Source organism: Coturnix japonica, chromosome Z (genome assembly GCF_001577835.2).
Source record: "Coturnix japonica isolate 7356 chromosome Z, Coturnix japonica 2.1, whole genome shotgun sequence".
In the NCBI taxonomy this organism is placed as follows: domain Eukaryota; kingdom Metazoa; phylum Chordata; class Aves; order Galliformes; family Phasianidae; genus Coturnix; species Coturnix japonica.
In genome coordinates, this window is record NC_029547.1 from 56,158,950 (window position 1) to 56,172,463 (window position 13,514).

A 13,514-nucleotide genomic window follows, 5' to 3' on the forward strand; every position below is an offset into this window, starting at 1 on the left:
CATAATGAGATTACAAATAGATACGTTTAATCTTGACAGGCACCAAATCTGGCCTACATACTTGAAATGCACTTCAAAATTCCCACAAAACAAAACAAAACAAAAAATAAGAAACAGAACACAGAGTCAGGCCAAGGTGCCCAGTGTACAATCCAGGCCACTCATGCAGATACTGATCTCATTCCTAGTGGCAGATGTGGCTGATACAGAAGTCGATTCAATAGTTTTCCATCAGCAGATGAGCATGCCTTGCCCTGCTGAACAGTGGTATGCAGAATCTCAGCAGGGCTTTGGAGCAACACGTAATGGCACCAGTAATCTTCCTATTCATCCAAAGGCAAAAAACCTAAAAGCTCTAGTGTGGTGGACACCGTTTCTAAGAGACACGCAACTGAGATATTGTGAGCACTGACAGCCACCACTTTTCTGAACCAGCCAGAATTACTTGTTAGGATTAAATTATGTGAAAATGGTTTTAAAGATGTCAATAATTTTCAGAGCAAAAAAAAATATTTTTGTGTGTGTTTTTAAAAGTTTAATGTGTAGGTAGCTGGATTTCAACAAAATGGTGTTTATTAAAATTAAGAATGTGTATATACATACATCTGTATACTCAGATATAAGAAAGGCAAAACTGGAATATAAATAAGCACGAGAACACTGAAGAAAGGGACTTGTAAATGTCCTCATTTAGTTATTCTAGTATTTTATAATTTTTTAGTCCTGGAGTTGAAACCCCAATACTTCAGTAGTAGATGGCAACAAGTAAACATCTTGATGGTCTTGCTGATTAAGACAACTACTTGTATTCCTTCAAATAGCAATAACTTATAAACAGCATCCTTTGCACTAGCCTATGCGAATATGGTGAAAAATGTTCAGAAGGCTTTTTTTAGAACTAAACACATATGCATAACAGATTTTAAAAATATTAATTTATAAGATAAGTAACTTCAGCATACTTGCTATATAAATTCTGATTATTTCATTCGTAGATCAAAACCATATATGATGTAAGAAGAAAGACAACAGAAAATAATCTCATCAAGTATTAAGCCTACAGTGCAATGCTTTAGGGACATACTTGATAAATAATTCATCTAATTTAAATGCAAATAACAGAACATCATTACCATATAGATCGGTTCAATAATTCCTAAATGAAAGATCATACGTACTAATCAAGTATCAGGAGGCTTTCCACCTATTAAAGGAAAGTTAACTGTTTAGTGGTGAACAAACAGACATAATATCAAAGTACAAAGAACCATAAACCAAAATACAGGGACCAGGCATGCCTTGACTAACTCACAAAAGGAAAAGGGTAAGGACAGGGATTGACTCACACTTACAAGCAGCTTTCAGACATTACAGAAAATAAATAAATAAATAAAAAATAATAAATAATTTTTAAAAAGCAGCAATAGGGCAAATTGTCATTTATGTGCTTGAAAATAATTATGTCCATATACATAAAAAATGGAAAGGCTTTTTTTTTTCTTTTTTTTTTTTTTCCCCCTGTTAAATATGGATATTAAAATCAAGACCTTTAGAAAACTCCCCTCTCCCCCACGAAACAATTTAAGTAAAGAAAGTGTTTACTGCTGTTCCTTCATTTTCATCGTGAACTGGTCAATGGCAGAGCAACTGAGGTTGATTTAAACTGCCACATTAAGACATTTCCATTGCTTGGCCAAAAAGGCACCAGATAATGCAATTCCAATGAAGTCCCTTGAATCCTGCAAAGATATCTTTTGATGAAAATCCATGTAACTGCAGACCCTTAATGGAGTGTGGCTGATACTGCCTGGACCATAAGAAACACAGAATCTATTGCAAGAGTAGCCAGCATCTTGGTGCTTTGGAATAAAATAAAGGTATCCTAAAATACTCACTTAGTGTATGCATATAAGAGGATATTAAGTGTTCCTGAGAGAAGGACACAGTAGGTAAAGTCAACTTGTAGAATACCATTATTTAATTATGCATTAATATATTCATTGATGTAAACATATTTTTTCATTTTATTTTAATTGTTTAAAGGAATTCATGCATATGTATATTCCTCACATATAGAAATTCAACTGGCGTAGCATTAACTAAAGGGCGAATGTGATATAGTTTCATGGTAATGCTAAACGTGCAAGTCATTGGCTTTAATTAATAACATTATAGGGCACGAAATAGCTAAAAATGTAGCAGTCTTCTGCTGCTAGAACAGAGTATCACTGATTGCATCATGATTGCATTTAAGGGGATGGCTCAGGCTGCAGCTTGGTACAGCCTTCAGGATTCACTCAGGCATGCATTACCTGAATTATGTACCACAAAGCAAAGCTGGCTGGGTTTCATTCCAGTACCTCATCAGTTACAAACACAATCTTTCACTCCAATTTATCACATGCTCGTGCCTGTGCGTGATTTGTCTCACCAAATTACAGTCTCTCCAGGACAAAAAAAGGAGCTACTGATCTCAAAGACAATTTTCAAGTATAATGAAAATAAACAGCATTTAATGGATAGAATGGGACAACTCTTATTTGCATGTGCTTCATATTTTCTGCTTTAAAGATCTGTCTTTTATACAATACCTTTAGTGAGCTAGACATACAAGTTGATTTTCATCTGTAAAATTGCACATGCTACACAAAACAGCTAGTATTAAGAATGGTTATGATAAGTAATTCAGAAAATAATGTACTTGTCCAGTCCTTCTGTGCTGCCTAAATATAGAGATCATACATGCTTCACAAAATTTAATGTGAACTATGCAGCTTGCTGACATTTATGCATTTTCCACACTCAAAAACTAGAAATGTGCTACCTATCTATCCCTGTCCTTTGTGTTTTAAAATAATTACTGTACTTTATACTACACTTCAGATTCACACCTCCCTTCCCCCAGCATTGGTGTTGGTATGGAATTTCAATGAGCTCTTTCTGAAGAGCCAATTTCAAGTGCCAAGCTACCTAACCTGCATTTTTATAAGTTGTTTGTGATTTAAACATATTGTCACTATAGCTGACCACAACATCAATCCGCAGCTATTTTGATCTTTGTTTGTCTACCCTAATTTTAGACGCTTGATAAAAAATAAATACCACATACAAATATCTAACTTTTGCTTTATTTGCCAACAAATTATTTTCTTAAAGATTATTACTGTTTTATATTTATTACCTTAATTATCTACATGAAATAAAAGCTATGGCTATTCTGCTTTGATAATTCAACTTATCCATCTCTGAGGTGTGACAGAATTGTCATGTCCATTCTTAGGCATGTCAGAAAACTGCTGACAACATATAGATTACATATATATACAGATAGAGCTGATTATCTCATATACATAGGTCATTCTGAAAATAATGCTTCATATTTATTTCCGTGGAAATAACAAAAGATACAAAGTGCACAACACCACTTCATGAGGAAATTCTCAGCTACAATAAACTATTTGTCAACAAAGTCACCACCATTAGCTGTGCATTTTTCACTAGCAATGAACAAGAGCCTGCATGCTATGATTGAAACAATCTGCACCAGTGAAGGTGACTCACTTTTGTCCCCACTGCTGAAATGCACCAGCCATCATCTCACTGTGCTCACATCCACTCTGTGGTCTCCATCAACATTCAGCAAACATCAGTGAATGTTATTTGGTGCCATTTTTTTTCCATGTGGAAGAATTCAACGACACCCCTTTGCTTCAACTGCAATTCTATGTCAGATACCACCTTGTCAAAGACTCCCCCTCTGCTGCCATCTATCACATGGAAGTAAATATAGAAAAATATTGGGGGAAAGGTTCAGTCTCTACTGCCATAGCCCCAATGTCTGCTTCTGATATCATAGGCCAACCTCATGAAATAGGAAGCATTACTTTTGGAGCAGCCCTGTACATTCAGGCAATTGCCAACAGCAGACAAGGGTTGGAATTTAGTCTACAGACTGCTCACGAAGCAGGTGTAACTTCTTGAATGAAACTTGTTACTCATTTTATTGAGGCTACGGAAAGCAGAAAGAGCTTTCAGGAGCACCAGGAACACCAGAGGATAAGGATTTTTAAAGCTGCTGAGCTCATTAAACTTTAATGACTGGCAGAAAATTAGAGCAGGAAAATGGAAAAGAGGTGACTGAATTATTCCATTTAGTTCTCCTTGCTTATTATTCCACCCAAACTGAACAAAAAAAACCTTGCAAGTCTGCACTCTGTTTTGATCCTAATAATGTCCTGAAGTGAGCGAGAAGTGTTGAATTTGAGCTGATTTGCCTTAGTTTCATGTAAAAGAGGGAGAGCTATTCTTCCTCCATATGCTTCATACTTGGTTTTACTTTTTACTTCTCAACCACAAACGTGATACAGAACATGAAACTTGAAATGCTCTCTAGTGAACAACCGCAGACAAAGCTTTTGTTCAGCTCCACTAAACTTTCAGCAACCTGGCCCAGCAAAGGAGGCCAAAATAGCAATGTGGCTGCATTAAATAGCTTAGGCAAGAAAAAGAGAAGAGAAAAATCTAAAGTTTAGATGAAAATTATTATACTTTATTTATACTCTATTTAGGGGGCATGATCAAAGTCTGATGATGGCACAACAGTATTTATTTTGAAAAATCATGTTTTTACTATCAAAATATAAACACACTAGAGAAAAAACAACACTTTTCAAAGTCTTGAATACATTGCTTTACAGACCGAAGGTTGTCGGGAAACTATGAATCTTTCTTTGGGGTTACTCTTTAAAAGTGGTACACCACCATGGAAATTGATATAAGCAGTAATGCCTACTACACATTAGTGTGTAACACAGTGCTGCATACTGGTTATACAATACACTATTGTTCAATACACTGTTAGGCAATAAAACACTATTTAGGAAGGCAGCATGCTTGTTAGGGAGATTGTCAGGAAAAACTGTTACTCACTTTAATGAGAGAGAAACAAAACTAACTCTTTCCAAAAGCTAGCTCTGCTTTTCAAGATAAATTAACACCAATTAGCTACATGCTTTCATCGGTCTTCCTAAACATGGTTCTTCAGATAAAGCTACAGAAAGCCAAGATAAATCTCTGACTTATACATGCTAACCACCTTATACTAGCTAAAGTAAGCATAGATGACTTCAGTGCAGTGTGCAGTACCAGGCAATTCAAACCATAAATGAAATGGTAGTTAATGAAATACGCCACATGATCCTCTTTCCTATAACAGCATCCTCATTTTCTATTCTGGTTGCTACCAAAGGAAAGATTAAAGCAACAGCAACTTACTTACCAGTCAAAAATGATTCAAAGTGCTAGTCATAAGGGTTATAGAAGGGAAAGAAAAATACCAGCTCGCTGAAGAGTGGAAAGGATTCTGCAAAAAAGGGGTGATTTGTTTTTCACTACATAAGGTTAAAAACAGCTTTAATGCAAGGCCTGGGATATCAGTTTTATCTTTGAAAAAGGAAGAAGATCACATATGCTGCAAATATTTAAGTGCAGAACTCTCCTCAATCAAAAAAAAAAAAATTTAAAAAAATACAGTGTGCATTTCACATTATATGACTTCAAATGTATCCATCAGCAAAGTCTGCATTGATTGTAGAATAGCCTAGGTTGTAGCAGACCTCAAAGACCATTCAGTTCCAACCTTCCTGCCATGGGCAGGTTGCCTCCCACCAGATGAGGCTGCCCAGGACCTCACTCAACCCAGCCTTGATCGCTTCCAAGGGCTCATCATCCATAGCTTTTCTGGGCAGCTATCCAGGGCCTCATCACCCTCTGAACACTGAATATGTGTATGATTTTCTCCAGAATGATTTGTGAATACCCTTCTGAACTTACCTTTTCTCAACATCACTCAAATCACAGAAAAGCCTCTCATTTTCTTTTTGCAGGTGCTTGTTTTTCACCTGGAGTCCTCCTAAGCAGTCCAGACAATAGCCAATCAGCTCTTTAACCACATCAGCTGGACATGACACTTTTTGCAGCTTCAGAGATCCAAGTCTAAACTAGGACAAAAGAAAAGACTGAGTTATTTCTTATGTAAAGATCACAAAGCACCCCTCCAGAAAATTCACAAGTTTAGTAAGCACAGATATAAGAAATACTTCACAGTTCTTGTGTTCAGAAGGATATAATATGTTTGTAATGAGAAGCAGCATGTGGAGTAATATATTTTCCAATTGTTTAAGCAGCCAACAATGTCTTACTGGACATGTGCCATTCAATACACACAGGAAGAAAACACTGACATACCTTATAATGGCAGGAAAAGACGTACAATAGAGGAAGTGTAATATGACATAGCAACAGTCTGCTCCAGTACAAAACACAGAAGGTCAGTGATATAAAGATATAATCACAAGTTTTACACAAGATGCATGAGAATGACAGGACCTGAAAAACTTTCTGTGATGCCAGCACTGTCCGTGCTATTTGACCTACGAAATATGTAATTTGCTTTCTGTTTTGACAATTCCATATTAAAACAATCAGAAAAATTAAAGATAAAACCAAAGAACACTAATTACTTTTCATTTAAAGTAGCTTTATGCCCACCTATGACCCTTCTGCACCTCATATGCAGAAACTAGCCCCAAAGTTTTCCTACTGTGGGCTCAGTTGTAAAGCCCTTAAGAATAAAAAGAGACCCTCAGTTAAATTGGTAGCCTCAATAATTCACTGAGACAAAAAGATGGGATCTATAGCAAACAGTTGCATTTCTTCTGCAATTAGGATGACATATAGAATGTACAAGAGGTCTGAAGAGCTTTGTTCTGCCTGGTTTGGCAGGCAGAACGTTGTTGTTTCTATTACACTAAAGGAGTAACAGCTCAGCCATATGCACAAGACTCTATGAACCAAACTATAAACACACACAGCTGGATGAAGATATAAATATGTACAACATGACTGGGGCAACCGCAGATGTATAGAGAGGCTGTGTGAACGGGGTCACACATGTGATCTAAGAAACACAAATGAGGAATGAAGGACCTGATTGGTGCTCTTCTGTGTGCAGATGAAGGGGAGAATCTGAAGTGCCTTCAGCTGCACTTCTGTTGCTGCTCAAGTACACAGAAGCCATTGGAGGTACCACCACCTCTGCCTGACGTGAGAACAAGATAGCACAGAGAGCAAGCTATAGAAAAGCAGACTGGGCTGTTCATCATAATTCAGATTCTGGCCAGCAAAAACAATAGGAGAAATAGATCTTTTGGAAATAGAACCATCAAAGTGACTAGACTTTGATTGGAAAGGCCTATAGAAAGGTTGAGTACGTGGAAGAAGGGGTCCTTTCACATGTCTTGGAATCTTTAAAAAGATTCACATCTCCTGTGACCATTCCCTACAAATAGAACTATTTCACCTCCTTTCAACTTTAACACATCATTAACGCTAAAAAAAAAAAATTAGTTAGGGAAGATATCGGTCTGTGTGGTGGCACCTCACCTATTAAAAAACAGAATTACCTTTTCATACATTTTCTTTATTTTATGTGGGAAGAAAAAGTCATCCATGAAAAAAGAAGAGTAGCATTTGTTAACACAATTTTTTAATTTTTTTATTTTTTTTTTAATAAGCTTTTCTTAATGCTTATTTTAAAAATGAAGTTAACTACTACTATACATAATGGTCTGCTGTAAAATGCCATTTAGGAATTGCTCACCGAGACCTTTAGGGAACATTTGAAGTAAATATCAGTTCTTCAGCCTAGATAAGATACTTAATCTGTGACGGTCTCTGCAACAAATCACGATACTTCTTCAATGAGTCTAATTAATCAGAAAAGATTTCGTTTCAAATTCTCCTCTGATTTTTCCTTTGAATTCACATGTATAGTATCTGACATACTGTTTCCCTTTAGCTTATGTACATATGATGGCTACAGATAAGAAGATTCATTTAATTTATTTTTGGAAATTAGATTACATTATCAGTAACCCACAAAGTGACCTGTATTCCCTGGATATCACACTTGCTGTCTGACAGCATTAACGAAGATGGATATTTGCATAAAGGAAACTGCTTTTCATCACTTGCAAGCTACCATCACACTATACGGATAAAGAATTCATGCCACACTTTAATACTAGCCACAGAGATAGAGAAGCATAGCAGCACAGATAAATAGAAACATGATCTACTTAACGCTGTGGAAGAAGCAGCAGGAAGAGTACACAGTCTTGTCTCATACTTTAATATAATCAGTTGAGATAGGGCAAACATAAGTGTGTTTAATGAGGACAAATACACATTTTCTGACTTACTGTTTACTCAGCATAGGACAATAAAATATGAATATTCCTAAAAGACGTTAGTGGGAATGAATTGCAGCCAAAGGCTGTGTTCTGTTCACAATCAAAATCATAGCCAGTACATGGCAGACATTTCACAAGTACACAATTATAAGCAAACAGCATTTCAGCTTAAATGCATTACATAAGATGATACTGCTTGTGTCATAAGGGGCTTTCCAACTGCAAAGTATATCTTCAGCTTTACAGATCACTGCCACAAAAGAACTTTTGAAAATCTGTAAGGAAAAATAGAATCCTTTCTAAAATAGAAGCTGATACACTTAGAATCACAGAATACCGTGAGTTGGCAGGGAACCACTACAGTCAATGAATCCAACTCCTGGCTCCACAGACCACCCAAACCCAAACCTTGTGTCTGAGAGTGGTGTCCAAATGTTCCCTGAGCTATGTCAGCTCGGGGCTGTGCTTGCTTCCCTGTGCAGCCCGTTCCATGCCCACTGCCCTCTGATGAAGAACCTTTTCCCCTCCCCTGGCAGAGCTCCATGCCGTTCCCTCGGGCCCTGTCGCTGTCACACAGAGCAGAGCTCAGCGCTGCCCCTCCGCTCCCTGTGAGGAGCTGCAGGCGCCATCAGGCCTCCCCTCAGCTCCTGAGATCAGAGCTGTGCAAACCCAGGGGCTGCAGACATTCCTCACACCTCCTGCCTTGCAGGCCCTTCACCATTTGCATAGAAATACTTTTCTAGAACTGAGAGATACCAAAGCTACCATTCTGATGAATGCTGAAAAGGAAGAGGAGGAAGGTCAGGCTGTAGAGAGCAGAGCACATGGTGCTGCTGCTAACCCCTGAACCAGAAGGTGTGGGTGGTATGTGAGGAATAACAAGACATCATTTTGAGAGTTCATTTTAGAGCCTGACCTTCATACTGACACTACACCATATCACATGGTGTACATGCATGCATCAGTGCAGAAAAACCCTGGATATTTAATAGGGCCCTTATTAAGCCAAAGGGAGAGGTGATGTTGGAGATGAGGTTTTAAGTTGCCACCTTCATAGAGAATCCTACACATCCTGTACAGACAAGCCTCCTCAACTTGTTTCTTCAGCATGAAATTATTTGTTACAGCCAGCTACTGCACTGCCAATTTAACAAACAGAAATGTTAGCACTAACAATAGCAACACTGTTATCTGAGCAAATTACAACTGATTGGCACTCACTGTGCTACAGAGCCTAGTGCTGAGAGGCTGATAAACCGTAAAAGGCAGCCAGATCAGCTTTGCCTTCAAAGCACGAAGGCAAATCAGGAGCCATTTCTAAAACAATATAAAGAAAACCAGGTCTCACGCCAGCTTTACTCTAAGGTTCTGCTGCAATTCCAAACTCGAAAGCAAAGTGCTAAATGCACAAAATAACAACATTTTAGAGCTGAGGCTTTTGAATTTTGGACAGATGTATACTTTGCAGCTCTAAGACAGAATTATTTTAAATTTGAATATTTGGGAAAAAAGATCGCAGAAAAAAAAAGGGGGCGGGGGGGAGGGAGGGGGAAGTCTGGTTTTTCTACATATTATTCTTTTTTTATAAATGCACTAAAGACACAAAATCATTCATTTCTCCAAAAACAGACTTGCAAAAATTAAAAAGAGTATTAGAATGATTCTGAAGTGGTTTAAGATTAGGATACCATAAAAACCAGTTAACTTTTTTAGCATCTGTGGAGTCAGGAGTTGCATTTTATGATCCTTACAGATCCCTTCCAACTCGTGTTATTTCATGATTCTGAAGTCCTTCGCAGAATAGGGACAGATCTTGCTTATGGTGTTGAGTGAAATGTCAACATTAACACTTCATTAAACTAAATTTACATACAACATATCTGAATGGGACTACACTCTCCAGGCGAATCTCATTTTGTGAATTGCTGCACGCTGCTGCTTTCTAGATGAGTTTGTACTGCTTGCTGTTCTTCCAGCTGCTGCAGGTCTCTCTAACTTTGCCTCATCTGCAGACGCTGCCTTTCACTTCCTCTTTCAGACAGTTCAAAAAAACATTATGTAAAACAGTGAAGCACTGAACACTTAATTCACACTGAGAATGACCAGATTTAGAGGTCCCAGGGGACAGCAAACTGACTGTAATTGATACACTGCTCCTCTTCAATGTTTGCTTTATTGTTGGATAGTTTTGGTGCTGTTTGTTGGTGGGGTTTTTTTTGTTTCTTGTTTGTTTGTTTGTTTGTTTAATTTTGTTTGTTTTTTTGTTAGTTTCCAAAGATGCATTCATATGAATAGAGAATAATTTTAAAAGTTGTATCCTCTTCATCAGAAATTACAGCCAGCACTTATCCATTAAAGTTTAGCAATAAGAACAACAATCAGATGTTTGTAACAAAACCATCATTTTCCCATCACCTCTCACTGTGTCCAAACACTGTTTGTCCTTTACAGACGAATAAAGAAGTGTTTTCAACTGCAAGGCAGAAACCATTTTGGAAGAAAACTGAAAAGCTTCTCAATTTTTTTTTTCTTTCTATAATTTTAAAGTACCAATATTTAAATGAAGAGGCCTTGCTATTAAAACATCTTCCAAGAATCTTTTCCATAAAAAAGTCTGAAACCACATGAAAATTACTTGACTGTATAGAGACATGAGACCTAGATTTCATTTTTCATTAAAAATACATATATGCCAAATGATCTCTGTATCACTTCATTCCACCAGAACTGAGGGTATTGTATCTAAGGCAGTAAGTATTAGAAGTCATGCACTGAATGAAAAGTGTCTGAAAGCTTTTTTCCAAAGTACAATTTAAAGCCAGATACTAACATGGAAATAATTTTCAATAGCAACTATTTTTCATTATGACACACTGGTCTATGAGAAAAAAAGAAAAAAAGAAAAAAAAAGGATGGAAATTGTTACTGAATCTGCATTGTTTGACATGCTGTTAGTATCAGCAAATACACTTTCTAACAGTATTTGTAATCCAAAATATATTCTGGAAATTCCATACGTGGTTTATTTAGATTTTGTACTTTCTTATTCTGGCAGGCTATAGGAGGCTATAAGGGCTGCTTCTTTTCTGTTCATTTTATATTCTTAGTTCCTAGCCCTCAAAATTTTGCTTTTTCCTTTGCTTTGAAAATGATAATACAAAAAAAATACATACTTATACCATATCTATAAATAGGTCTGATTTTTAAATCAAAATATTTTCTTTGTGAGAATTAAATTAAAGGAGTTTCAACTGCATGAGTTAGCATACTGTCTGTCACAAAATCACAGTCTCATTCACCTTCCCTACACTTTTGGGGTAGGACTCAGAGAACTCTGTGCTCTCCTTCAAGCTGTGCTGACATTCAGCTGGTTTACTCAGCTAATAACTTTTACATCCTTGCAGACAGGTGCTGCCTCCTACAAGGTGGCATCTATGCACACGTCCTTTCACCAGGGAAATATTAATGAAGAATGTGTGTGAAAAAAATATGTCTGCATCAGCCCACCAGCATGGAGCAGCTGTGTAGTCTCTCCCAGCCTTTATCATAATCTGCAGTCCATCACAGCTGATGTGACCCTTGTGCTGAAGCAGGAAAGCCCTATAGACCCATGGAACAACAGATCCTTTTGTCATTGCCCTATCCTGAGTGTCTCTCAACACTTCTCCCAGGCTAAGATGGAGCAATGCTAGGAAGGATATTTCTAGATAGTGCTTCTTGCTGTAGTTTACTCTTTCCATGCTGTTAGTACAATTTCAGCTGGGTCTTTGGGAATTGAGACCGGGGAACAATCAGAGTGTTGGTTTTTTTTTAATATATCCTCCACAGTCTCAAACTGAATGTATTCAACATTCAAAAAGGCTTCTATATGAATCCCAATAACCAAACCAAAACAAAAGATTTACTTATTAATTTTCCAGCTCCCGCACAAATTTATACTTGGAAAATTTTGCTAGGATAAGATGCTAAAAGCTATCAGCTAAACTATCCTTATGTCAAGAGTTGATCACCTTGCCTATGCATGACACAGAAAGGAAATTCTTTATCACACAGACAGAGATTAGCCATAGCTTACCAGATAACATTTAATGTTATGATAATAAAAGGTAACACATCCCTTGCACCCTTAAATTACATTAGCCAATATAAGAGACTGATTTTGTCCTCTCAATTGGAGCTAGAACTCCTGAAGACAGACTGTGATTTCTGGAGTTATCCTAATGCTAATATCAGTCAGACATCAAAAATCATCTACTCCACAAAAGCACAAACTCCAAATTAAGATATAATCAAAATTTTGATTAAAATAAAAAAAGTTTTCTATGAAAATTCATAGGTATTTAAAAAGAGGAAAAAGTTAATGAAAATTCATGTACAGGGTTAAAGAATATGACCTACAAATGAATCAATGCTGACACTTAGTCGCTTATACAAAGGAAGTATTGTTACAAGCTCGTATCTGGAAAGCATTATACCATTTTTATTTCTTAAGTCAATCAGTGAGTGGTCTTGATTTTTTAAAGTTTTGCCACTATTATCTCCAGGGAAATCATTCAACAGTAACCATGGCATCCCTGGGTGTGGTAAAAAAAAAGAGTATACTGGACTTGCATAATACAGTGATGATAATATGTGAAAGCAGAAGTTGCTTTTGTAACAGGAAACTCTAGGAAGCTAGAAAAATTACAGAATATCATGGAAGCCAGGAAACCTTGCCAGTTATATCAGTCAGAATAAAAATATGATCATCAGGTATAAAAATCAACGTTAAGACAAAAATTCTGCCTTTCTCCACTCTTGCCTTTCCCTCCTGAATGTTATTTATGAGAAAAAGCACTACTTCATCACCTCCTCCTCCCCCCTGCAAAAAAAAATCCAACAAAATAAAAAAATCTATCTACCTTCAGGATGAAGGCATTACATTTATTCTGAAGCAGAACAGCTGACATAAGTGATTGCTATTTTTTTTTCAGGTTTTTACTGCGCAGCAGAAACCTTCCATATAAACTCCCATTGTATTTGCTGCACATCAACTAATGAAATTCCATCTGGATCTACTACTTTTTATGGCAGGGATTCACAAATATTTTGGAGGGTGCTTTGCTGTTTTTCACACCGTCAAACCTACGCATTCATGGTACCATAGATCCTTTGAGACTACAGTGCAAGGAGGCTACATCCATACAATAAACTAAGCAGAAATTGGGAACACTGCCAGGTACTAGAATATACGAGCATTCTGTACATTGACAGCTCTAGGTG

The 13,514-nt window shown here is 37.0% G+C and overlaps 1 protein-coding gene across 1 annotated transcript in view; it reads right to left on the reverse strand.

Annotated features, from left to right (window-relative positions):
• Positions 1–13,514, reverse strand: part of XRCC4 (X-ray repair cross complementing 4) — a 163,523-nt gene that overhangs the window by 87,768 nt on the left and 62,241 nt on the right. Inside the window, 2 exon segments of the mRNA XM_015849760.2 lie at positions 4,665–4,676; positions 5,833–5,999. Of these exon segments, the coding sequence (XP_015705246.1) occupies positions 4,665–4,676; positions 5,833–5,999 (179 nt within the window).